The following is a 26,373-nucleotide window of genomic DNA, read 5'->3' on the forward strand; positions in this document are numbered from 1 at the left end:
AGGACAGTAGTGTGCCAGGAAGATGTCCTGACACCTGCTGGGATAAGGATGGACCCCAAAGCTGTGCTGAGTGACACAGCTAGTCACAGGAGGATCTACACTGCAGGGTTCCACAGTATGTCCTTTCCAGGACCAGGGTTGAGAAATGGTCTACCTGAGGACTTTGAGTATTAGCTGAACAAAATAAAACATTCTGGAGCTCACACTCCTGGACAGAGAGTTAAAATTGTTGAAGCTGCCTCAGTACTCAGGAGACTTAGGATTCAAGGACAGCCTTGCCTATATAGATGGATCCTATACCCCCCCTCCGCCCCAAAATTAAGATGGTAAAAACCCAGATCCCTTCCAGGAAGAGAAGACTAGGGCCTGAGGGCCCAGGTGAGGTGCACTTCGTCTGTGTCTCAATTGCTTGAGACAGAGAGGACAGACCCAGCCTGTGTGAGCTCCATGCTGCGCCCAGTGGTGGGTTATGAAGCATGTCCTCAGGATATGCTGTGTGTTGCAGCAGCTCTGGGTTATATTTTGGGAGGAAATGAAAGCAACATGTTGACAATAAGCCTTCACTGCCATGCTCATTGCAATGATGTCATTCAACATAAATGTAATTCATGTACACAATGGCACATGAAATGGATTATCCACTCAGCCTGATGACTGAGTTTAGTCATCAGAATCCATGTAGAGGAAGGAGCAAACTGACCACAAGTAGTCATCTGACCTCCCTCCATGGTGTAAACATACACACACAGGATCAATCAATAGATTGATATAGACAGATGATGGCTAGATAGATAGATAGATAGATAGGTGACAGATATGAAAATAAATGAGTAAATGGGGAGATGACTCATTTGGTTAAAGCTTTTGCAATGCAGGCATAAGAACATGAGTTCGACCCCCAGCCTCCATGTAAAAGCCAGGTTTGATGATCGGTAATCTCGGTGCTAAGGAAACCGAGATTCGAGGATGCTGGGGTTCACTGGCAACCAGTCTAGCTCAGCTGTGAGCTCCAGGTTCACTGAGAGACCCCGTCTCAAAAATATAGAGAAACTGAGGAATACACCCCGTGCTCTCCTCTGGATTCCACATGCTTGTACATATTCACACACTCATACCTGCATGCCATACACAGTTATGGACACACACACTACACATACAAAGAAATAATAGATATTTGAAGAGACCTGATGTAAACAGTGTGCCTTGTGTCCATTCATCAAAATAGCAACTGTGCGTCCCCATCACATGGTACCCTGCCACTACATGGCACCCCACCATCACATGGAACCTCACCACCACACAGTATCTCATCATCAGTGGTACCCAATCACCACACCCTTACATCCCAGCACATAGTGGCGCCCCAGCACCACACAGTACACTTTACCACAACATGATACCACCACCACCACCACATGGAACCTCTATCACTACACAGTACCCAATTGCCACACAGTAACCCATATTACATGGAGCCTCATTAATATGCAAATTTGTGTGTTAGCACAGACTATACAACCAGACCTCAAGGAACATCTCCGTGTAACTGTCACCCAGAAACCTAAGTGACTAAAAACACTTCTAGAAGGCCACAGGTTTAGGACTTGGGTTATTTGGGAGGATGAATGGCTATGCCCAGAACTGCAGAGCTCAGACCCTGACTTGAACTTTTCATGCAGTTCAGACCCTTAGCCAGGCAGACTACCCTGGGAGTGTTGACTAAAACATCCTGTCTGAGGCCAGCCCTGCCTCCTGTTTGGAAATAGGTACTTTGACTAAGACCAATGAGAGTGAGGCAGCAGAGAAATTCCTGTCCCTGTGGAGGGAATTGTACCCTAGAGTTATGCATCAGTGTATAGATTAATCACTACAAATAAATAAAGGAACACCTTTATAACTCAGGGGCCCCACTGGGAGGTGACACTCTCCTGCCTGGCCCTGGCTAGGACAAGGATTCAGGACCCATGGTTTTTTAGACAGTGTTCCTAATGACAATGGTTTGTCAAGGACCAGAGTTGATCATATGGCAAGCACAGCCACGGTGGCCTTTGGGGTTCAGAGCCTTGGATGGCAGAATGCAGCTGGTCAAGAATGGTCTCTAAAGAGGCCAGAAGGAGGGCTGATGTCTTGGAAACCTGCACACCTGGGTCAATATCATCACCATTCCGAATCAGTCCATGACTTCTTCTGTAATGTCCTGGATGCCTGACTCCTGGTCCTGAAGGTATTCTACAAGGTTCCATTGGCCCCCAAGGATGAGACTCCTCATATGTCTGTTCTTCTGTCCGTTACCTGTGCTATTCAGGATATCCAAGTGGTAACCATTGCTCATTACAGCAGGTATCATTACAGCAGGTACAAGAGACCTTGCTTTATGCCCCCACCCAGCACCATGTTCCTGATGGAGAGACAGAAGCCCCCACTATAGTGGCCAGCAGGCTCAGGCTCAGGCTCAGCCCAGGAAAAGCAAGATGAGAACTCAGAACTTCTAGCAAAGCTTCCAGCCCACCAGCCCAGAGCTCGTCACAGTGGAGGTCTGGCCATATCTGCTCCACTCTAGACTAGATCACTAACCCCGACACTTGTAGGACAAGACTCTGAACCCCCATTCCACAATCACCCACCTTCAAGCACCCAATTGGGTTTAAGACACAGTCCAAAGATCCTAACCTCTGGCAGTTCAGAATACATTGTCCAGCCTTCCTGACAGTCAACAAACACCAGAGAGATGAGGAGTCAGCTGCCCAACCAAGGCAGATGCTGTAAGGGCGAAGATCATAGGATGACACAGACAGAGCTTTGAATCTGAGACTGACTGCTTCTCCCAAACAACAGACCTTGCCTGAGTCTCAGCTTCTGCTTTGGTGAAACTGAACAGTAATAGCCTTTGCCTCTCCAGGACTCACAGAAGCATGTCACAAGACAATCACCCCAAAATGTAGTCAAGAAGGAGCCCAGGGAGGTCAAGTCATTGTTTGAGACTGTGATATCTATAGAGGCATATGTCTGTGATATGTTGGGAGGCAGAACTGTCCCATAACCCCTACCAATTCCCCTGGTGCAAGTGTTAGCTAGCATGGCTGCTTTCAGGTGACTAATGATTGAGTAGACATCTTATTAATAACACTGGTCCTACAAGCTGGATAAGCCCCAAAGAGGCCTCAGAGACTTTGGTGGCAGAGCAGGATTCAGCCTGATACTCACATATCCTAAATACTGAGCCCGACTCTGAAAGACACCTCCACTCTTGACCAGCTTATGGCTGGGGGATTATATTCAACATCTGGCACATTGCTGAGCTTCTCACCAGCCGTGCATGGAGGAGTTAAGAATCCAGGAAGGCACCCAACTAACCTTAGCTATAGCTTGAAGGCCATGCTGGTTCCAGAAGAGGGGAGGCCAAGCCATACCTGGGGGGTGGCCTGGACACGTGCCACCTAGAGAGAAGAGGCTCGAGAAGACAGGTCCTGTCTAAGCCTTTGCAATCACACCTCCCCATGACAGTCTCACAATGCTTCCAGAGCACTAGGTGCATCCTCCAAACTCAGTCATCCTTACATAAATGAGGACATCCCAGGGGATGGAAGGAAGGATGCACAGAGGCCAGAGCAGGACTGGAGGAATTCCATTCAAACCCTCAGGAGACTGCCAAGATACTCTAATTCTAAGAGCATCTCTCTTGGAGGGCACTCGCTCTTGCACACTTACCTGGTTTGGAGGCTGGAAGGGTAGGAGGTGAGGATGGCAGTAATTCTCATGATGATGGCACCAGTGTGCTCATGGTGCTGATGCTGGTGATGATGCTCATGAAACTGATGACAGTACTGTCAGTAGTGAAGGTAGTAGTTGGTGACAGTGACAGCAATGGTGGTAGTGAAGGTGGTGGTAGTAATTATGAAAGTTATGGTGGCCATGGGAATGACAGGGGTCAAAGTGTTGGTAGTGGTAATGACTGACTGTGACGTTTGTGGTAGTGATGTAGTGATCATGGTGAGAGTAACGATGAAAGTGATGGTGATGGTGGTAAAAGTAGTAAAGGTGGTGGTGGTGCTGATGATAGAGATGATGGTAATGATGAGAGTGGTAATAGTGGTGGTGATGGTGCTGGAAACGATGATGGTGATAACCGCGGTGGTGGGAAAGGTGGTGGTGGCTATGGTAATGATAGTGTTGATAATGGTGGTGGTGCTTATGGTAGTGACAATGTCAGTGTGAAAGGTGGTGGTAAGGGTGGTAATTATAGTGTGGTAGTGTTGGGATGATGGTGAACGTGTTGATCATGGTGATGAGAAAATGACAGAATTGATAGTGGTTTTGGTGGCAGTGATTGTGGCACTGGTGATGTGATGGTGATTTTGGTGGTGGTGGTAACGGTAGTAATGGCGATAATGATGGTATAATGGTGGTGATAGCCATAATCATTAGAATCCATAAGCATACAGTATTAAACCCATACCGCTGTAGGTCTTTTCTAGAGTTGTTGGCCCTGGGGTTCACCCTTCTGGCCTTAGGCAGACTGGATCTGCCAATGACCATCTAGCCTCTCCTCTGAGGAAATCCCTGTCCTAGCATGTCCAATCTCAGATCCCAGAATTCAAGCAGCTGATAATGATGTCTGCAGCCACAGACAAGAGTAGCAGGTCACAGAAATCTGGAGCGAAAGGACATATACCACTCCCACTTAGTTCTGGAACCTCAGTACACACTGGGGTCACACAGGGCGACCTAACCTCATTCCAGCCAGGCCTTGTTCCTACTTTTTCCTGGCAAGCAATTTCACCTCCACTGACAGCTTGAGTAGTGGCAGGGAACACATGCCCAGACTGCGGATGCCGTATCTTTCTTGGCTGTGTCATGGAACTAGAGCATAACATAGTACGGCTGTCTGAGGGCTCTGCAGATCTGCACTGGCTTCACAGCACAAGTTCCTAGGCAGCTGTACTCTGTGTGAATGCATCCTCACTGGTACTCTGTAGTTTATCAAATGCATGCAGCATGAGCCTGTTCTGTCCTGAGCAAATGGAGTCACAGCAGTTACAGGCTAGGACTTCTCCACCACCAGGAAAGAAATCCAATTTCCTTCTGATTTGAAATTAATTTTGAGAGGGAAATTGCTTTATTGTTATGCCTCATGAAGACGGTCAGCCTGGGGGCTTGCTGCTTTGTTAAAAGGGGTCTGATCTCAGCTGGGGGTTGGGAGGTGTCCTCAGCCAAGGTGCTGAGAACACGCCCGCCCCAGTGTCTGACCCAGCTGACTGGCTGAGCTGAGCTCTCCGGAGACTCGGGAAAGCTCTTCCCCACTGGGGAATCTCGCTGGCCTTGAAGCAAATATTTGAGGAGCAAAGACAGCTGGTCTGTTGGCTGCTGAGTGGACACTCACTTTCCCCAGCCCCCTTCTTCCTCTAGGAATCCAAAGACTGTGGATGCCTGGCCCAGGCACAAGCATCTCAGAGAAGCACTATTGCAAAAGTCAGTGACGTGTGGCTGGGCATCTCTGACCAAGTCCTGTCATGAGTGGATCTTGGCAACCACAGCAGAGTCCTGGGCCTCGGTCCCCGGGCCTGGGTCTGCAGAACTTGGCATTCACCAACGCCATTGCTCATGTCTCTGCTCGACCTGGGGTTTGCTGACTATGCAGATATACACATTCCTCTCCTGCAGCTGGTAGGCTCAAAGCCAAGTGATCTATAAATACGTGGCCTGGCTCCATGTTCTGGCCCCAGAGCCTCCACATGCTGATGGACAGTTCATCAACACAGTTTTAAGCCAAAGCAAGATATCACTTAGAATATGAAATTTCCCCTGGACTCCAAGAGAGGATTCAGTATTTGGACAAATATATGTGATGCTCCAGAAAGGGCGTTCAACATTGTCTAGACTTTGTACGACAACTAGGAAAACTGAGGCCCAAGAAGGGTGGTGTAAGACTGGAAGCCAATGTCTGCCTCCCAGCTCTGAGAGCAATGTAGTGCAAAAAACGTCAGTCTGTACTGCCCTTCCTATGTGTGGCCCAGCTCCCTCCTCTCTCTTGCCTGTGAGCCTGCCACTGGGGCCAAGGCTGTGACCATCCGGCCTCTACAGCTTGAACCTCTGCAGCTTGAAGTGCCACCAGAGGCTGAAATGCCACTCTGTTGCTGGCCAAGGAATAGGAGGGTTTAAGCTACCTTGGATATGTGTCTTGGGCCACACTGAGGGACAGCTTTCAGGTTAGCCCAAACCACAGCAGGAGCACCACAGGAACAATCTTGTTATCTTAGTCCTAACCCTCTTTTGAGCCCTCGGGAGAAGGTGGGGCCACGGGACAGGATTCCCTGGTGGGGCAAGTCTCACATGACCTCAACTGCAGCCTGAGCCTGTGCTCTCAGCCCAGCCCACATGTCCTGAGAGCTGTGTTCAACTACCTGGCAAGTCCTGTCCTCAGAGGTTCTCCCAATCTGTGCGACCATGACCTCTGAGGAAGTAGGGCAAGACAGGATAGCTGGCTGTGCTCAGAGACAGACAAGCATCTAATGCTTCTGGGTGGAGACTGAACCACACCGTGGCAGACCTCTCTGGTTATAGTGAACCACTGGAACATGGCTCTTGTTGGGGAGCCAGGCCTCAGGCTCATGGTTGCTGGCAGTGGGGTGACAGCAGATAAGGTTGCTATCCTATGGTGACTGTCCCTCTAATCTTAGTGTGGGCCCAGCAGGTAAGCTGTATGCTGGGAAAGGCAAAGGGATAGGAAATACAAGGCAACTGCCTGCCTCGTGGACAATCCTCAGGCAAGGGTACCCGAAGCCTAGACCTCACTTTGAGACGCTAGCATCTCCGTGTCAAACTTCTCTTACCAAGACCCAATCCTCCCCATGTGCATCTCCCAGGGACCCTAAAACCATCCACTTCTGGGCAGTGGCAGCCATTCTCCGCTGCCCTGGACTGCAGCTGCAGGCTCCCTTGAGCTCATGGGTGGGGATGCACTTACAGAGGGTGGGAGCTGCACCTGCCTCCTCAGCACTAGATCTGGCACAGCCCCACAGGTGCTCCTAGCCAACACATCTGGAATTCATTCTAAACCCAGGGGAAAGGCTGCTGGGGGAGCAGAGGAAATAAGCTGTACAATAAGAATAAAACCACCAGTTCAGATCCAAACAGCAGAACTCTCTGAGGGTCCATAATGGCGCTATATGTACGTGGCACCAGGAGGTTCATTGGCAGTGACTGCCATGGGGCCAGTTTTGATGAAGCATTGCTCACATCTGGCCTCAAAGACACAGGTCTATCAGCTAGTTGAAATGGGACCTGAGGTTTCCCCATGTTAAAATATTCTTTCATGTACCATCTTCTAGGCAGAGCTCCCAGGCTTCCCAGCTCACTTTATATCCAGTCTCCCCAAGACAAGGACTCTGGTCTTGAGAGCACTGTCTTCTCCTATCCTACTAGGCCTAGAGTAGCGCTTGAAAGGGATGCAGCCAAAAAGAAGTGGGTAGCGTAAGCTGTGTCTCTGATTCAGCAGGTTGACTTATCATTTCTTAGGACAGAAATCATACCACTAGGCTGCTCCCAAGAGCAAGAGATGGACCCTATGTTTGAACATGGGTAAGACTGAGGCAGGGGACTGGGCACAGGTTCTTGCATATTACAAGCAACTAGCATGGATTTCACACCACTAGAGAGCAAAGCACTGTGCAGATCACGGCCACTCAGGCAGGTATGATAATGGAGTAGCCTGTAAGTATGGTTGGGTCAGCTTTCTTGAATTTTCTCATGTTTTACAACACATCCAAGAGCCGGGTTATATGTGCCTGTCAGGGTGTCTTTGCCACATAGGGAAGGCCATCATTGTACAATCATGTCATGGGCTCTGGACCATGACCCTGTTCCAGGTCTGGTCAAGATCATTGGCCCAAGGTTGTGCTGCAGAAGTAGAGTCTGGCTTGGGCTCAGTACCCAGCCCTTGCTGCACAGCTATGGCTAGAAACAGAATGAGAGAGTTTGGGGTAGGTTGTGTTGTTTTGTTTTCGAGAGAGGGTTTCTCAGTGTAGCCTTAGCTGTCCTGGAACTGGCTCTGTAGAGTAAGCTGGCCTCATATTCACAGAGGTCCACCTGCCTCTGCCTCTGCCTCTGCCTCTGCCTCTTAAGTGCTGGGATCAAGGGCATGCACTACCACAGCCCAGCCTTCTCTTTGTTTTTTACAGTGTTGGGGGGGCTCACACATACTAGCCAAGCATTCTACAACAGAGCTTTTTCCAGCTCTCTTTTTACTGTTATTTTGAGACAGGATCTTGCTAAGTTGACCAGACTGGCCTTGAACTTTCAGTTCTCCTGCCTAGGTCTCCTGCATAGCTGGGATGACAGGCCTATGCTAATTGGCTGGGCTATGAATGTTATTGCATCCATATTTTATGCGACTATAGTCAGCCTGGAAGGAGACAGGCATAACCAGTGAGGAGTCCACAGACACCTACTTTGGGATTGGCCTGCCCATGACCCTGGGCAGTGTGAGCTCCGTGTCAGCTCAGCCTGGGCCCTGGCCTAACTCCCAGGCCCCAGGTGAAGATTCCCAGGCAGCCTGGGAGGGCTGGGGAGGCTGCCGTGGCCAGGATAGGGTCCCACAGGAGGGAGCAGCTGGAGTCGGAAATCCCACGTGGCTCCCCCCACGGTGGTCCTGCTGATGGGAGGAGGATGCTGATCTTGACAGGAGGGGATATGTTCCCACCTGGTCTGGCTTCCTTGTACATCCAAACCACACACAGACTGAGTCTACGCCAAGCCTCAGTGTAGTGGAAGAGAGACAGGGCTTTCCTCTCCTCCACACATCAGAACACAGCCCTAACTAAAGCTGGACTCTGGATGCTGGACTCTGGGCCACACAAATGCCCCCAGGATGCCTCCATGGACAACCCTAGCTGAAGTCCTGAGATCTGGAGGCCGCCATATCTTAGGATCCCACCGTGCCACTCTCTCAGACCCTACCCTCTCTGGGCCCAGCAAACGGCTCTGCACTAATGAGGCAGGAAACAAGCTAGACAGAGAACCCCCACCCCACTTCCTGAACCCTGATCCAGCTTCCAGAGGGGAGGTGGAGTGCAGCCTGCGTGGCTGCTTTTATCACCCGTTCTCTCTGGCAGCGCCCTCCCCAGCACTCAGCGCCACTTTGTTTATTGCTGACAGGTCCCAGCCTGGTCCCAGGATGTCTGGCCCCTCTGTGGGCAGGAATCTCATTCTCCAACTGATGCTCCTCCACACTCTCCCCACAAAAACCTAGAGATGGCCAAGAGGAGAGGACAGGACATGCCCAACAGCGGCCCTGCCCACCTGCAGGCAATGTGTGTCACCAGCATAGACCTTTGTTCTTTGGGGGCTCCTCAGCTGGACAGCCTGGGTAAGACTCCCAGATTCTCTGAACTCGGTTTAGGGAAGCAACCCTCACTGGGCAAGGCCTGAAGCTGCTGCAAAGCAGCAGGAAATAAATTATCTAGGATGATCTCAGTGGGCAAGCCAGCCTTGTCAAGACACACCTCCTATAGTCAACTCTAAGGGTCGCTGCAGATATCTGTGAGCAGAGGCCAGGGTGGTGGCACTTGGTGTATGTGCCATCAGCCCCTCCCTCAGCCTTGAGCAGCCCAATGTGTATTTTCCAACCAGGAGGCCAAGGCCCAGAAAATAAAGGGGTCAGCCTGGAACTAGGGCTGACTACCTACCAGGATCTCCTAGAGAGCCCTTGGAGTCCAGGGGACCTTGATGAAGATGACATCCATAACCTCAGAAGAGCTGGGCTTTGGCGCTTGGCCTTAGACTTCTAGAAACTGGAGTGGCGGTGCATTGGGGATCTGGCCAGGCTCCTCAACATCTACAATACCAGGATGATCACAAGGAAGGAGGAACAGCCTCCCCGGGAGATGTGGTAACCTGCAGAGAACTGTCAGCTGTGCCCAGCCCTGTTTCTAGGGAGGAGTAGTCACCCTGGCTTAGAGGGACATGCTCTGCAGCTCTGCCGAGAGGGTACAAAGGCAAGGTGCTAGCAGTGAAGGATCTTCCCAGATGAGCCTGGCACCTGCCAGTACCAAGCAGGGGACAGATGGTACAGCATCGTGGCCTATCACCCCTCTCTGAGTCCCTCCTGAGTCAGGCTGGCTGCCATCGTCTTTGACATTGGGGCTGAAGCCCAAGAGACAGAGACTTGCCTTAAGTAACAGACTCCCATTTTGCTAAAAGTGCTGCCACCCACACCCTAGAGGCTGGTGGCCATGGCTACCTACCAGGTGCCCTGCAGCTCTCACCAGCTGGTGGGTAGAGAAAGGGAAGGCCTCATTGCTCAGGTCAGCATCGAGCACATCCTGGAGAATGGCACGGCTGTGAACAAGGACAGAGTCGTCAGTCAGTGAGTCACACATACCTCGAGAATTCCCGGCCAGGGCCAGGAAGTCAGTGGGGCCAATGCTGGAGGATAACAAATGATATGTATCTAGACATTCTGGTAGGAACACACCGCAAGTGCCACCATGTGAGATAGCCACCTTCCTATGGGCTGTCAGGACCCGGCAGAGTCAGGAAGGCGAGGCTACAGATATGCTTTAGAACAGTTGTGCAACTGCCAGGTACTCTGGATCTCACCCAAGTCACCACGGTGGTCACTGAGGGAAGTTGGCAATGGCGGTCTCTGTTTTATACAGGAAAGTCCAAGTTCAAGCTGTAGTGAGTAGACAGGAGCCAGCCAGAGAGCACACACACTGCCGTATGCCACCACCCCTGCCCCCGTCACTACCCACTGCCACCACCCCCACCACCACAACCACCCTATGCATGCTCCAACCAGGCCCAAGTGTCCTGTCTGTCACGGGTCTCAGCCTCGCAGGTGTTACAAGGAGGTAGAGAGGTTAATTCGAGTCCCATCCCCTGGTGGACATCACCTTCTCAAGGACAGGGACTGTACCCAGCTGGGATACCCCTGCAGCGCCAGACTCGGCTTCCCCAAACTGTGTCACAGTACACAGTGGCTCCTACTGCCCTGCCCATTGCATTCCTAAACCACAGCACAGTACTCATGTGTCATGGAGGCACGTTCTACCACATTCCTCTCTGGTCTCAGCCCTACAGTCTCCCTTTCCCACTTCCCCACTCTTCTGCAGCCCCCGTCCCGCCCCAGGCCCTCCTGCTGCTGCGTATACAAAATCTTGTGGGCCCATGCCCTAAGGTCAACCCAACACCGAGCCCATGTACCTCCTCCCTGGTCACCTTTCCTGCGTCCCTCCATGCTCCTGCCCTGCTCCCTGTCACATTTAGTCCTCTGTCACCCTTCAGCTCTTGACTCAGCCAGCAGTCACCTGCTCTAGACTTATGGGTCTGAGTCAGGTTCCCTTCCCAGGGGTCCCACAGGTGTCTCTGTGTGACTGCAGGAGGCCTCTGGCATTTTTTCTCTCCCTTTGCCACGACCAGCCCTGTAAGCCAGGGGCTCCTTGCCAACAGGACCCCACACCGCCCTCTGCTTGGCACACAATTATCTGGTGAGTGGTACCCTTTATGAGCATCTGGGCTCAACACGGGCAGCAGGGAATGTATCCTAGGGTTGGAAACGCCCTCACTTCTACCCATCAGGGGTCCCAGAGGACTGCAGCTACTGCTCAGAAGTGCAGCCAGCCCAAATCCCCACCACACAGAGCTGGGAGTTACCACCCACGCCCGCCTGAGGTGCTCAGCCGCTGCCTTCTGCCAAGATCCTTATGTAACCCCAGCCCCACGTGGTGCCAGCCCTAGAGGTTCAGCTCAGCTCTGCTGCACCCAGACCTCCTAGAACCAGGGCTCCCACAGCCCTGGGGCAACCACACAACAGAGAGGTAGCCCAGCAGGAGAGAGAGAGCTTGCACTGTCTTCCTCATGGGGCATAAATGCTACAGATGGTTCCTAAAGTGGGGCTTGTAGGATTGGAACCCAGGCTGGGGTGTCAGACACCCAGGTCTGCCACTGCCATTGTCCTTCCTCAGAGAAGAACAGGTGGCCTGAGGAAAAGGTCACCTGGAGTCTTAAGGGCAAGTCCCAGCCCCTCACATGCCTCAGCCCTGGCTGCTAAATGGAGACTTAGACAACACTCCCAGAACCACAAAAGCATGTGTCCAGTGCCCCGGGCCCATGCTGACAACTGTAACCATTCCACATAGCTCAAGTGTGTCCCTAGTAACTACAGGAAGCCGTTGAAACTGAATGAAGATAATTAAACCAAAAAAAAAAAAAAAAAAAAAAAAAAAAAAACTCAGCTGCCAAAAAGAGTCAAGAGCCAGGTTACTGGTTGGCTCAGAGATAGCCAACTTCCAGAAAGTTCTTCCAAGTAGCAGTTCACATGGTGCCTTTCATGCCCCAGGTGCTATGCTAAGTGCTCCCCACACAGGCCCAAAACTAGGCCTGTTTATACTGGTGACATTACTGCTCATATGGGAGGAGGCAAGCTGCCAGCCTGGAGGCTGCCACCTGGCTGTCCCCTGGGGCTGTACCTCCATCTGACTGTCTGGTATCCTCACTCCTTCCCTCCCTCCTCATCCACCTGCCTCCCTCACTCTGAAAATAGCCAGGCCCTGTCCAAGGTCCTTCATTTGCAGTGAAGCTGGAGTCTCTGGAAGGCCAGGCCTGGCCTCTAGTGCAGCAGGTGGGACTATTCCTTGAAGCTGACCTATGGGCTCCAGTACCCCTGGGGGAGGGGAGGGGCTGGAAGCCACATCCACAGCACCAATGGACAGTGCTGCCAGAAGCTAACCAACCGCTCTAAACACTTGAATAAACGGTTTCTATGTCCCCATGTGGCAGCCTTGTAGTGTTGTTCCCACCACCTGCCCACCTTCCGGGCCCCTCGAGACCCTTCAGCCAGCTGTTCCTGAAAGACGCTCAGCAAAAACTATGACCTGTACCCTCCTGTTCTGCACTCAGCCAGGAGTTGCTGGTTGGTCAACCCCAAGGTGACAGGGAAAATGGACACCAGCAGAGTCTGAGCTCACTAGTCAGGGTCCCCAGCAGGACACCCAGGGTGGAAGAGATAGACATCACCACACAATAATACTGATCCCCTGGGGATCCTGGGAGCCCTTTATCAGGAAGGTATCTTCCCTTTGCCCCTCCCCTAAGAAGTGGGTCCCTTCTGCCCTATCACTCCCTCCCACCTGTGGTTTAACACCTCACTTCCAGCCTAGGCCAGAGGATCCACCAAGCACAGGTTGTATCTGTGGAACCAACACATGGCACCTTGCTGGTCACCAGTCCAGGCGCAGCTTCTCATGAGGGCTCTGACTTGGTGACTAGGGTGGCGACTATGAGAGATGGGGGTTCCCATTTCTTTCTGCCTTGGCTCCCAGGCACTGTATGACCCTGGAAATGTCTCTACCTCTGATACATCAGTAAGAAGAGAGAATCCACAACCACTTGGGATGGTTAACCTCATCAACTGTTAGACTGAGAGGCATCTCCTAGATCAGGAGGGAGAACCTCCAGGTGTTATCCTCGGAGCTATTTCAGAGACCAGCTCTGAATGTCGGTGACACAGGCACCAGACAGACTAAAACAGAAAAGGAATAAGCCCTGTCATGTGATCTCTCCTGAAAGCTCGCCTAGATGCACCCAGGTCCCTGTCCCCTCTCACCTGGCTGGGCCCTGGATGCTGAGCATGCCCAGATCTTCGGAACTATCCATAAGCTGGCACCGGAACTTCTGATCCTGTAGAACCGTGGTTATGTGGGACCAGTTGTGTTGGGCCACAGCCCCACCTACAGCCAGGTAGTAGCCATCCCCTGCAGGAGAAGTACCAGGTTTAGAACAGGACCTTCGGACAAAGAACATGGTGAGGGTGAGCCTAAGGGACACCAGACTTTTACTAAAGAAAGAGAATAGCTTGGTTCCTTCAATGGGCAGTGTCAAAGGTTTCCACCTGCTTCTCAGAGAAAGGGCTAAGACTTCAGTGCCTTCAGGTCCTGGGATTCTATCCAGCCTCAACCTCTAGGGCTAAGTGGCCTCAGACAAATATCTTTCTCTCTCTCAATCTTAACAATCTTACTAGTTCCCATCATCATGAACATACCCCGTGCTCCAGGGCTCCCTGTCTCTGCCATTCTGAAGCTCACTGGGCCAGGCTTAGAGGTGGGAGAGTTATAAGCAACAGTCCCCTCAAGATGGCTAACCTTGGTGGTCAATTTGACAAGATCTAAAATCACATAAGAAACAGGCCTCTGAGCATGTCTGGGAAGGGGTTCTAGATTCAGTTAATCTGGGTAAGAAGCCCCACCCTGACTGTGGATGACACCTTGGGCTGGGGTCCTAGATTAAACAAAAAGGAGAAATCAAGCTGAGCACCAGCATCCATCCATCTCTCTGCTTCCTGACTGAATGCAACGTGACCAGTCTTCTCAAGGAACTGCTGCCATATTCTCCCTGCTGTGCCCTTGGACTGTGGACTGATAAGCCCCTCCTTCTCTGAGACACTTTTGTCATAGCAATGAGAGAAATGGCTAATATAACCTAGATCACCCAGGATGTTAACACACCAATTTCCCCAGAAGTTCAGGGAGGAGGCATGTGTTGGAAATAGGTGAAACCCCACTGTCCCTGTGGCCATAAGGCATCTACAAAGCCACACAGGCCCTGGGCCTCCAGCCCTGCCAGATACTCTGGGAAACCACAGCTTCAGAGCTTAGTGGACCCAGTAAACAAGCTCACCAATCTCAGTGGTCCAATCTGCCATTCAGGGTTCACAAAGCTGTCACTGCAAAGGATGCTATGACCCGTGGTAGTCAAGTACCCCTGAACCATTGCCTTTACCACCCCCTGGGTCAGTTGGGGGAAATGTGACACAAGGAAGGCAGGGTGGGAGGCTTCTATTGCGCCCCCCATCTTTCTGACATCCTTCCTCACTGACTCCCACAGGTCCTCTGCTTTGCAGTGAAAGCCCTAGAAGTCCCTACGTTTCTGGGCCCTGATCACTTGCTGAGGCATCAGCATGCAATTGAAACTGCCTGGGAGGGCTGCTGGGAAGAGGCAAAGCCACAGCAGGCACAGGAATCAGGGTTTGGGGGCAGATGGCGATATTTACACGCACTGCTTCCCTTCTCCTTCAGAAGCCCCTTCCTGCCCAAGCTTTCCCAAACTCTGGGGTCCTCACCACCAGCCTTGCAGCCACCCTCAGTCCCCGCCAAGGGACTTGGTTCTATTAGGGGATGCTTCCATCCTGCCCTATCCTCTCCCTTGCTTGCTGCTTCTCCGCCTCCATGACCAGGTAATGTCATCTCTGCCTGGAGCCCCTCTCACCCTAAACCTGCAGAGTTCTGTACTTGGCTGAGTCTATGACAACCAGACCTTGGCACCTGCCTGTTCCTCCATCCATTCTCCTCACACTAGGGATGCATCCTGAAGAGCAGCCTCTGAGCCACAGGTGGCAGAAGGCCTAATCCTTCAAGCCTGGCATCTCACAGGAACACACACATCCATGGGAGGATGTGGTCTTCTTGGGAAGGCTTTGGCCAGCCTGTCCCACTGCACTGTCTGCAGCTTGCTGGCCTCGCTATTCATCTTTCTGAGACTCTCCATTTCCACCTGTACAATGGGCCTGGTCCCAGCACAGGGCTACTTAGAACTTCCAGGGGGAAAATGCTACCAGAGCATCAGTCAGGGCCCACCAAAGTGACCCTCCCTTCCTCCTCATGAGTAGAAAAGAGGGAGGGGGAAAGAGAGAGAAGGAGCGAGGAAGAGAGGGAGGGAGGGAGGAAGAGAGAAAAAGGCTGCAGTTACCAGAGGATGCTTGAATTCTGGAAGCTGTCCTCAACCTCTTGCTAAAGGGTATTCCACCATTACCAACTCCCCCACGCACACTTTAGCCCCCATTCTGTTACCAGCCTGAGTTCCCTACCAGTTGGCTTGAGAGTAATGTCCCTGCCCTGGGCAGCCGTCCCCACTCAGCTGTCCTACAGAGACAATGCAGGGCCTGGGACATGAGCCCAGGGGCACAGTCTCACCCCAGACTCCTCTCTGCCATCTCCAGGTGTGGGGTGAGCATTGTGGGTGGCAGGTCTTATATGCCATTTTCATTATGTCAATGTGTTTCCAACAAGCAAGTACACCTTTTAACAATATTAAGAAAAATGAATAAAGATAATTTAAAATTGCTTCCAAGATTGACAGCTGCTTAGTACACAGCCTTGATCACATGTAAATTGCCACATTCTCTTGACTTACTGGAGCTCTGAGTCATATGCATAATTAACATGCATATTAAATATATACATAATGCAATTGCATATGCATCACAGGACCTGTCAATTCAAGAGCCATTTCTCTGCTGTTTTTGGGTATCCCCGGAATCTGTAGCCTTCAGGGAATGGGGCTCACTGGATCATCCAGCCATGCCCCCTGGGTGCAGGCCTCCCCCCCCAAAGCACTCAGCCCCAGGAACTGTGCACAAGATAATATGTCACAAAGCACTTGATAGCTTCCAGCAAAGTCATTATTGCCAAGATGGAAACTGAAGCTTGGGAGGCTGCACCTCATCTCTTAGTTCTTATTCATCCCTGTAGCAGCTGGGAATGTGGGTTCTCCAGTCCCCATTTCACAAGTAGGGAAACTGAGGCTCAGAGAGCTAAGGTCTCAGAATTTTAAAATTACATAAAATGGTGGTGAGGACGTAGCTCAGGGATACAGTACTTACAATATGCTTGTCCTAGGTTCAATACCCCCAATACAAAAAAAAAAATCAGAACCATGGCTGTATCACATGTAGATAAGGAGAATGACTCCTTAGTGGGCACCCCCCCACACCTATGCCAAGACTGGGGCTTAGCCCCAGGAGGCTTCAGGAACAGTGAGAAGAGCTAGCAAGTAACCAGGATCCATTTGGGCCATCCCTGCCTGCTGTCACCCTCTTGGATGGCAGCCCAGAGAGTCACACAGTGGTTCCTCCTCTCTGTAAACCACTCTTTTAGACGCATCAATGCCCTCTTGAGAAGACACATGCCCACTCTGTTCCTTCTCTTCTCCTGGTGGACATAGGCCACAGGACAGGAGGTGGACTGCCCCTCTGGAAAGTGACAGGCAGGATCCAGGGTTGGGGTGACAGGAGGCAGTCTTGTCTAGCTGTTAAAGGCTGCACAAGCAGGACTGAAGTGCTGAGCTACTTGTCATTAGGAGTGTGCAAGGAGAAGTGGAGGGACACAGAGGCCATCCAGGTGCCAGTACAGACACTGAACCAAGTATGGGTGGACCTGCCCAGGCCTGAGGATGGCTCAAAACTGGGACCAACCCAGGTGTCAGGGAGTGGCCTCCCCTGGGCTGATGCTAGCCTGGACAGTTGGGTTGAGTCAGCCACTCCAAGGCTGCTCCAACATGCCACAGCAACAACAGGTTCAAAGACATAATTACAGAGTGCTCAGAGCAGCGCACAGCCGCCAGAACAGAGCCAGCATTTAGCCTGAAATGAGACTGCTAATCTCAGGTCCTGACCACAAGTGGACATGACAGGTTATTATAGTTGTCCCAGACAACCCTCCCTGACCTTCTGGCCACCAGTGACTTCCAGTGCCCTGAACAGGTCACATCCATGCCCAGACTTCTCACAGCAGCCTTACCTTCGAAGGCAGGGGCCAGGGGACTGGCCTGGGTGCCAGGGGCCAGGCAGCTGACGGTCAGGTCGCTCTCCGTACCTCCCCGGTGGTTCAGCATGCATGTGTACACCGTTGAGCCTGGCAACAAAGACCTAGGTGTGAGCACCATCAAAGCTTGCTCCTCCTCAGAGTCTAGGGGGCCCCATAGCGGGTCTCCCTCATAAGACCCTATAGCCCTATTTCAACCAACCAGACTAATGATGAGCTCATTCATGGTTGTCATCTGGGGAGGGGCACTCTTTGAAAATGCTTGCCTGGCTCCTCCCTCATCCCTACCCTCACCACCCTCGGCAGCGTGCCTGAAATGGCAGAAGCAATATCTATGGGGTGAGTGAGTTGTGTGGATGAACAGCGGGCAGGCAGAGGAATGAGTGAGGAGAGTGGGGTAGGTGGAAGGGTGGGTACCCTGGGTAGTGAGCACATGGATGGAGAAAAGGGTGGTAGAAAGGGCTGGAAGGCAGCTGGTGGCAGTAGAGGGTGGGCAGGTAGGTGGAGCCGTTGGAAGATTCACAGGAACAAGGCCAGCTGCCCCTGGGGCTGGGGCTGGTGGCTGCCGAATGGCTGCACACGGGATGTCTTAGATTGAGTCATGCCACACAAATAGACTTACTAGGATTTGACTCTAAGTACTTGCAGGTGAGACCTTACTTGGAAGAGTGTGAGGAACAGTCATTCATATGGCCTCCCAGACAGTAGGACTGTTTACAGGAGGAAAAAGTTAAGGAAGGCCTGGGGAGTTGATTCAGTGTGTTCAATATACAGGATCCACATTAAAGAAAGAAAGAAAGAAAGAAAGAAAGAAAGAAAGAAAGAAAGAAAGAAAGAAAGAAAGAAAGAAAGCCAAGTGTGGTGGTACACACTTGTAATTCCAATGCTAGGGAGGCAGAGCTAGGACAATCCCTGAGTCTTCCTGGCCGGCCACCCTAGCCTACTTGGTGAGTTCCACCACCAACAAGGTGGATGGTTCCTGAGGGAAGACAACCAAGAATGTCCTCTGACCTCCGCATGCACGGGCATATATATGCACCCACATTCCCCCACACACAAACAAGGAGAAAGATGGGGGACAGCAGCAGTGTCAGAGGCAGAGCTGGGTGAAGGGCTGCAACCCTATCAAGGTCAATACTCTTGGTCCACACCAAGCTGGAAGAGGCAGGTGGGAGCCCGCTTGTGATCTTGGAGCAAGGGGGCTTACCCAACACCCCGACTCTGGCCTCTGGCCTGGAGGCCCAGGAGATACTCTATTGCTTATTTTAAACCACTCAGCTGGTGGGACTTGTTACAGCAGTCATGGAAAAGGAATAAAGATGAGGATGGGTGGGTGGATGAGTAAGACGGTGGTAGGTGGGTGATAAATAAGATGATTATCCCAAATATTTCAAGGGATACACCATAACAGAAATTGTTCATTATTTACTCATGACTAAAATGTAACTAAGCATTATGGATTATTAATTCTGGCAACCCCATAGGAGGAAAGCACCCTGGTGATGGAGAGATGTGACTGGGCTCAAGCGCCAGGAGGTACTGCTGAGTGCTCGCGGCCATGTATTTCTTCTGTGGGCAAAGAAAGATGGGATCCAGAAAGGGAAAGAAGGAAGGATGGAGAAAGTGATGAAGGAGGGGGAAGTCCATGGGGTTGGATATCGGGGTGACAGGACACAGAGGGCCAGACATCAGACTGGGAAGAACAGCAGGCTCCCTGGGAAGAAGAACTCCAGGCTAGAAGAGGAATGGCTCTATCCCACCCTGAGCCCAGTACCTGGGGGTCGGTTGACATCTGCTGAGAAGAGCCAGTCAGCGGCCTTCCTGGCGTCCACCCCCAGCAGGTAGAATTTCCCAAAGTAAGACATGTTGAACAGGGCAGCAGCCCGTCGGCAGGCCAGACATTCCTCCCGGATCTGAAAGGCCCAGTGGAGGAAGGCTTTTCGGGGTACTGACCCTAGCTGGGGGCACGGGGCTGGGCCTTTCCTGACACACTTGCTCAGAGCCTCCCCACCACTGCCCTCCCAGCTTCACTCATCCCAGGGGCACACCATAGTGCATTTTCTCCAGAGTGGGAGCACATAGGGGACACTGGGCTATGGCATTCAAAAGAATTGCTGTGAAAACCAGACATGTCATTCCAGCACTGGGACAGTATTGGCAGGAGGACCAGAAGTTCAAGCTAGTGACCCTGCCTTGCCCTACATGAAACTAGAGAGAAAGTAAACTAAACGGACAAAAAGCAGAAGGAAAGATGGCCAATATGCAAAACCTACTCCATTTCTGTGCATTAACACAGAGCAATCTAAAGAGAAAGCAGGAAAATGACTCCATTTTCATAACCCCCAGGACCATAAAAATATCTAGAAGTAAGCCTGACAGAAGAAATGCAAAGTTCTTATTATAAAAAGTTAAAAAAATGTGTGTGCATGCATATGTGCATATATGTATGGAGATCATGGGTTGATATCTGATGTCCTCCTCAATTGCTCTCTGTGTTACATTTAGAGACAGGGTCTCTCACTGACCCTGAAGTTCACTGGCTAGACCCACTTGGCTAGGTTTCTGTTGTTGTTTTGGTTTGTTTTGGTTTGGTTTCTCTAGACAGGGTTTCTCTGTGTAGCCTTGGCTGTCCTGGAACTAGCTCTGTAGACCAGGCTGGCCTCAAACTCAGAGAGACCCACCTGCCTCTGTTTCCAGAGCACTGGAATTGAAGGTGTGTGCCACCCCCCTCCCCTCCGCACAGCAGTGCCTGGCTTTTTATATACGGTCTAGGGGTCTGAACTCACTCCCTTAGGCTTCTGCATCAAGCACTGTACTGACTGAGTCATCTACTCGGGCCCTGAAGAAACATTTTTGGGAGAAAATGATGACCAAAACCAATGGAAAGACACCAAAGTTCATGGGACAGAAGATATGCTTTCCATAGGTGACCACACACTCAAGTTGATCTGTAGATCTGACTTGGTCCCTATCACAGCCTCAGTTGGATCCTTGCAGAAGTAGACAAGCTCACCCTAAAATTCACATGGAATTTCAAAGGGCCAGAGTATCGTAAACAATCTTGAAAAAGAAGACGTTAATGTGTTCATACTTCCTGATTCCAACACTTGCTGGCATGGGGTAGCGGGGTACAGTAGACAAAATATCCAACACTTGCTGGGGGAAAACTACAGTAGACAAAACAGTGTTGGACTGAGCTAGTGATGGACATGTGGACTAATGGGGTAGAGCCCAGAGTCTGGAAATCACCCGCATGGGATGGAGATTGGTTTTCAACAGGGATCCCAGGAGAACTCCATGGGAATACAGTCTGTTCAACAATTGGATATCCACATGCGAAAGGAAGATGCCTGAATACTTCCTCGTGCCACACACAAGATGGGTTGTGGGTTGTAGATACAATGACTAAAGTGACAAATGCTTAAAAGAAAACACAGAAGGATGTGTGTGTGCCCCCAGCTGGTCTCTTAGACATAATGCTGAAGCCACCAGCAAAGCTAGGGTAAGAGACATCATCAAAACTTTAGACTTTTATACAAAAGGATTAGAGTTTGTGTTACAGATGACTCCATAATGACAGTGAGAAGGGAATGGGAGAGATTATTATGTTATACATCAAACCAGGGACTTGAATCCAGGATAGTATTTATTTTAGGCTTTGTTCATATGTGTATGAGTATGGTCTATGCATGCCAACATGCAGTTACAGGAGCCAGAGGACACTGGTTGTCCTGATCTTATTAGTTTCCACCTCTTTCTCTTGAGACAGGGTCCCTCACTGACCTTGTGTGTGGGATAGAGTATGGACTGGGACGACTCCTGGTGACTGTGGTGTTTCATGTATGGAGAGATGAAGCTGTCTCAGTGACTTGCTGAGGAACTGTGAGTGGAAAGCTTTCAATCCAGGGACTGTGTGCTATGGGAACTATATCTCAATAAAGGTGTTAACAATGAAGAGGGGACACACCCCTCCCTGCCTCCTCCTGGCCACTGATCATCTGTGCCAACCCCACAATGATAGTGGGAGCAGCCGCCATGGGCTGGACAGCCAATGTGTATCTCTGGAAACTGGACCACATTCCCCTCAACTCATCACCCACTAAGATGGCTGCTACCAACTCTTAGTATCCCCAGGACTCTGGAGGCCAGAGCAACACAGTGAAAAACCACAGAAATGTTGCCAGCATGGCCACAAAAAAAGCCCTCATCGCAAGGGCAACAGTGGAGGTCTACAATGCCACACCCAGAGCTGAGCAATCATCCTCTTAGACCTTGCAGTAAAGCTTAGCCTTCAGCCAGCAGGTTGGCATACCATACTGCCTCCTGAGGCCTCAGCTCCTCTGCCTCCCTCCAGACATCATTAGGGATGGCGTGCTGTCCGCCAGGCTTTGAGGTGCCTTTGCTGGCACTGTTAGAGCTGTTGACCCAAACCCAAACAGCTTCCTGGGCTGACACTCGCTGTCTGCCTGGCTGGGGAAGCTGCCAATGTGGAGAACAAGTGTGTGTTTCATGCTCTGGGACTGTCTCTGGTGCATTTGCGGAGGCTGGATGGAGCTGCTAAGCCAAGTTGGCATCTACCCCAAGCTTCCACACCCTCCAGGGCCAGGAGTCCCACAGGCTGTAGGAGCTGCAGGTGCGGAGGTGCCAGACACAGCCATGCACTCCCTTGAGGAGGCTGTGAAAACCGGGCACCAAGCCGATCCTGCAACTGTTGCATTTTATAAAGCTCCCGACTCCTGGTACCACTTCAGAGAGCATTGATCTGCCTTAGCAGCCATCTAGTTCTCAAACAAGCTTAGGGGGAAATGTTGGGAACAAATGGGCCCTTGGCCTCAGGACTGGCCATGAAAATGAGGCTCTGGTTCCACAGTTTGGGGAAACAGAGACATCACTGACAGTGAGGGGCTTGAGTGATGGCAGTCCCTGCCTATGAAGACCTACCTTGGATACTATAATGCCTTCCTGGTGCTTTGCCCACAATCTAGGGCCCAGGCTGAGGGCTTGGCTCTGCACCTACCTCAGATGCATGCTGAGATGACATTACAGGTGCCTTGGGCATAGTGACATGCCCAGAAATAACTATAGTTCTCAGAGGAACTAAGGATATCTTCATTACTCATTATGTGTGAGCTGCTGCAGGAATACCTGGCCCCCAAGACTCAGCACCTCATCCCTCATAGGGTAGAGAGCCAGGCACATTGCACAGGGACCACAAGCTGCCTGCACTGCCTCACCTGCCTACTTCTGAGTCAGTAAGCAGGCTCCAATGGTACAGCCACCCCATCCCTGGCCTCTTCTGTTTTGTTATTTGGAGGAGCCATCCAGTAGCCTTGGGCATGGGGCCAGAAAACCTACCTTGTTCTAGACCCACTGCACTATAAGTAGAGGTTGCAGGCCTCTGTAGGCAGGCCTCAAGAAGAGGAAGCCCTATCCCTCAAGGAGCTTCACAACCTCAGGACCAGAGGACTAAAAAAGGGTACAGTCTTATCTCAAAGCCACTGCCCTTGTTTTGTTAGTTTTTGTTTGTTTGTTAGCTTGACACGAGCTAGAATTATGTGGGAAGAAGAACCTTAGTTGATAAAATACCTCCATTCAGATTGCCTATAGGCAAATCTGTAGGGCATTTTCTTGGTTAACAGTTGATATAGGTGAGCCTAGCTCACAGAGGGTTGTGCCACCCCTGGGCAGGTGGTCCTGAACTATATAAGAAAGCCGACAAAGTAAGATATGAGGAGTGAGCCAGTAAGTTCTGTTGTGCCATGGCCTCTGCTTCAGTTCCTACCTCCAGGTTCCTGCCTTGAGTTCTTCTGCTTCATAATGGACTACAAGCTGAAGCCCAAATACCCTTTCCTCCTTGGGTTGCCTTTGGTCGCTGTGTTTTATCACAGCAATAGAAACCTCAACTAGGACAGCCACCCGGGCCAGACACCTCAATCCTGCCTCTTGCTTCCCTCCCCCAGCAGCAATATTGAGGGACCCCCAGACCTGACTGTTGGCAAACTGCTGGCTCAGAAGAGAGGAAGAGGAAAACATTACGTGGTTCCCACAAAACTGCATTAACCAGAAAGGGGTGACCCTGGAGCAAGCAGATGCTCCCTCCGGGACCCAAAACCAAGGCCCCCTCAGCTCAGCAGGGACTTCAACATGAGGGACAGAGACAGCTGGGGGCTCAGCCAGATCCAGCACAGGCTGCTTACCATGTGGTGGTGGCGTGGGAAGTCGAAAGTGTACTCATCGCCCAGCAGCCTGCTGTAGGTGTAGTCCCTGTGTGCCTGGTTCCCGTAGGCCCCGTAGTAGTCGTAGTCAAGGACCTGTTAAGGAAAGGTGAGGTGTCTCCCACTCTCCCTTCACATTCCCTCCTTGTTATGGCTTGAGAGCAAAATGTCCCCTCAGGCTCATATGTTTAGCACTTGGTTCTTGTCTGGTGGTGCTGTTCAAGGCTGTGGACCGCTTAGGAGGTGGAGCCTTAAGGAAATGGGTCAATGGAGGAAAGAGTATTGAGACTTTGTAGCCCAGCCCTACTTTCTTTCTGCTCTCTACTTCCTGACTGATAGGAAGATAGAGTGTGACCAGCTGTAGCCGGGTGGTGGTGGCACAAGCCTCCAATCCCAGCACTCAGGAGGCAGAGGCAGGAGGACCTCTGTGAGTTCTAGGCCAGCCTGGTCTACACAGCTAGTTCCAGGACAAGCTCCAAAGCTACAGAGAAACCCCACCTTGAAAAACAAAATGATGCATCCAGCTGCCCTGTGTTCCTACCACCATGCCTTCCATACTATGATGCTATGTATATCCTGCTCATGTAAAGACTGCCTCCCTCAAGCTGTTTCCTCTTGATCAGAGCACGATCCCCTCCCCTCTCTCTCCTCTCTTCACAAGCAGGCTTGGGAAAGAGGCTCTGCAGATTCTCACTAAATTCTGTGGATACCAGTATGAACATAACGGGGTTGGTCTTGTCCTCCAAGAACTTTCCCCACGCCCATCCCCACCCCCGCCCGACACTGAGTGGGTCACAGACATGCACCGAGTTTGTACAATTCAGGTAACACAGGGATACTTGCTCAAATGACAGTTCAATCCCTGCTTTGCTAGTTCTGACTCCGTGACTGGAGGGTGGGGAAGAAACTGGTCACAAAACGAGCTGGAGAGGAACATGGGCCACTGTGAGGGCTTCTGCCTGATGCCAGGACACCAGGTGGAGGGTGAAGGTGTGGGTAGGAACACCACAGTGTTGGTCCCACTGAAAGTGCCCACAACGCCTAATGAGTCACCCATTCTGCAGAACCTGAAGCCCAGGTGATTAAACCCACCCCAAAGTACAGACCAAGCCGAGGAGTCAAGGCACGAAGCTGGGTAGGTGTGAGTAGGGTCTATGGCTGTTCCTAGGAGACTCTGGCAAAGGTTCCAGTATCGGCTCTTTTCTGTTGTTACAGCCTGTCCTGAGTTCTGTTGCCTGGGTCAGATACCATACCAAACACTACCCCCTTTGACCTCAGGCCATGAGTGGCTTCCTTCTCACTACAGGGGTGAATAAGGGAGCTATGGTTCTCCTTTCCCAGAGCTCCAGTCACAGGCTTCACCTACTTCTCAGGAATGAGAGCTAAGCTGCAGGAGTGGGAGGGTCATCTTAGCCTCATAAGCCTGACCCCCTGCCAGTCAGGGCGCTGGTGAGGCCCTTCCCAGCACCTCTCCCTTCCCAGCCAGGCACACCTCCCCTGACCCCTGAGGCCCCAGCAGGAATATCCCATCTGCTTGAGCCCCACAAGGTTTCTAGGCTGGCTCCTGGGTAGGTATAAAGTCTTCTCATCTGGGGACCAAAACACTCCCTCTTCCACTCTCTGCCCAAGGCCTGTAGGGCACAGGGTCTGTCCAACCCATCCTGCCTATTCTGCCTCCAGGAATAAATAAAAGAAAAGACCCTAACCCTGGGACAGAGGTCTTGGTTGCATATTAATGATTCTGTTACCCCTAAGTGAAGCATGTGCCTGGGTTACAGAGGAGATGGAAGAGGGTCACACCGGAATGGAATGGGACACCACAGCAGGAAGGAGTTAACTTGCACACTCCTAGATGTGGGCCTCAAAGCCTCTGTGGCCTGCTCCCAGGGGCTGTTCCGAGGATGCTCTAGGGAGGTCCCTAAGGCATCCCACAGGCCAGCATATGGGATGGTTCAGTAGCTAAACTGACACACAGAGGCACAATTCCTCCTGACAGCAACTAACAGCTGGTGTTGCCAAATATACATTCTGAAGGGTGTGTAAAAGGGGGGCTGCATTCCTCTTATAACCAGGGATCTTCCATTCTGTCCACACTGTGGGTCTGTGCTGGTATCCAACGCTTGCCCATACAGGCCTGGGAAGCCTGGGCTACTGCAAGCAGACTGGGAGTTGGGCCTTTGCAGATGCCTTACCACTGAGGTGCTGACAACTCTCTCTCAGATTGGTACTCAGTTTCCTGAGTGTGGATGACTGACCAGTCATCCTGAGGCACACTGGATTGGCCTGACTTTGGTGGCTGGGAGAATGCTGGGATAAGGAAGGGTATGCGAGGCCCAGAGCCTCCCAGTCACGTAGACCTGTACCCAGGCATCATCACTCACCGGAGCTGTTTCTTGGGGGTTGAACCATCCCGGTCGTTCCCAGCCCTGTCGCTCTTGAAACACACAGCCTTGTCCAAGCAGCTCCTGAATGGACACAGAAGTGGCCCATACATAAGGCCAAACACTGCTTGGGATGCAGTGCCAGGACACCCACTGCCCATACCAAGAATGCTCAGGGAAGCA

At 51.4% G+C, this 26,373-nt stretch overlaps 1 protein-coding gene across 1 annotated transcript in view; it reads right to left on the bottom strand.

Moving 5' to 3' along the window:
* Sardh (sarcosine dehydrogenase) overlaps window positions 1–26,373 on the bottom strand; it is a 58,107-nt gene that overhangs the window by 11,987 nt on the left and 19,747 nt on the right. The window contains exons 12-17 of the mRNA XM_051184933.1: window positions 26,191–26,274; window positions 23,792–23,905; window positions 19,369–19,507; window positions 17,571–17,684; window positions 13,604–13,751; window positions 10,242–10,335 (exon numbers count right to left, since the gene is read on the bottom strand). Coding sequence (XP_051040890.1) covers window positions 10,242–10,335; window positions 13,604–13,751; window positions 17,571–17,684; window positions 19,369–19,507; window positions 23,792–23,905; window positions 26,191–26,274 — 693 coding nt within the window. The remainder of the gene's footprint in view (window positions 1–10,241; window positions 10,336–13,603; window positions 13,752–17,570; window positions 17,685–19,368; window positions 19,508–23,791; window positions 23,906–26,190; window positions 26,275–26,373) is intronic.

This window comes from Phodopus roborovskii, unplaced genomic scaffold, assembly GCF_943737965.1.
Source record: "Phodopus roborovskii unplaced genomic scaffold, PHOROB, whole genome shotgun sequence".
Lineage (NCBI taxonomy): Eukaryota > Metazoa > Chordata > Mammalia > Rodentia > Cricetidae > Phodopus > Phodopus roborovskii.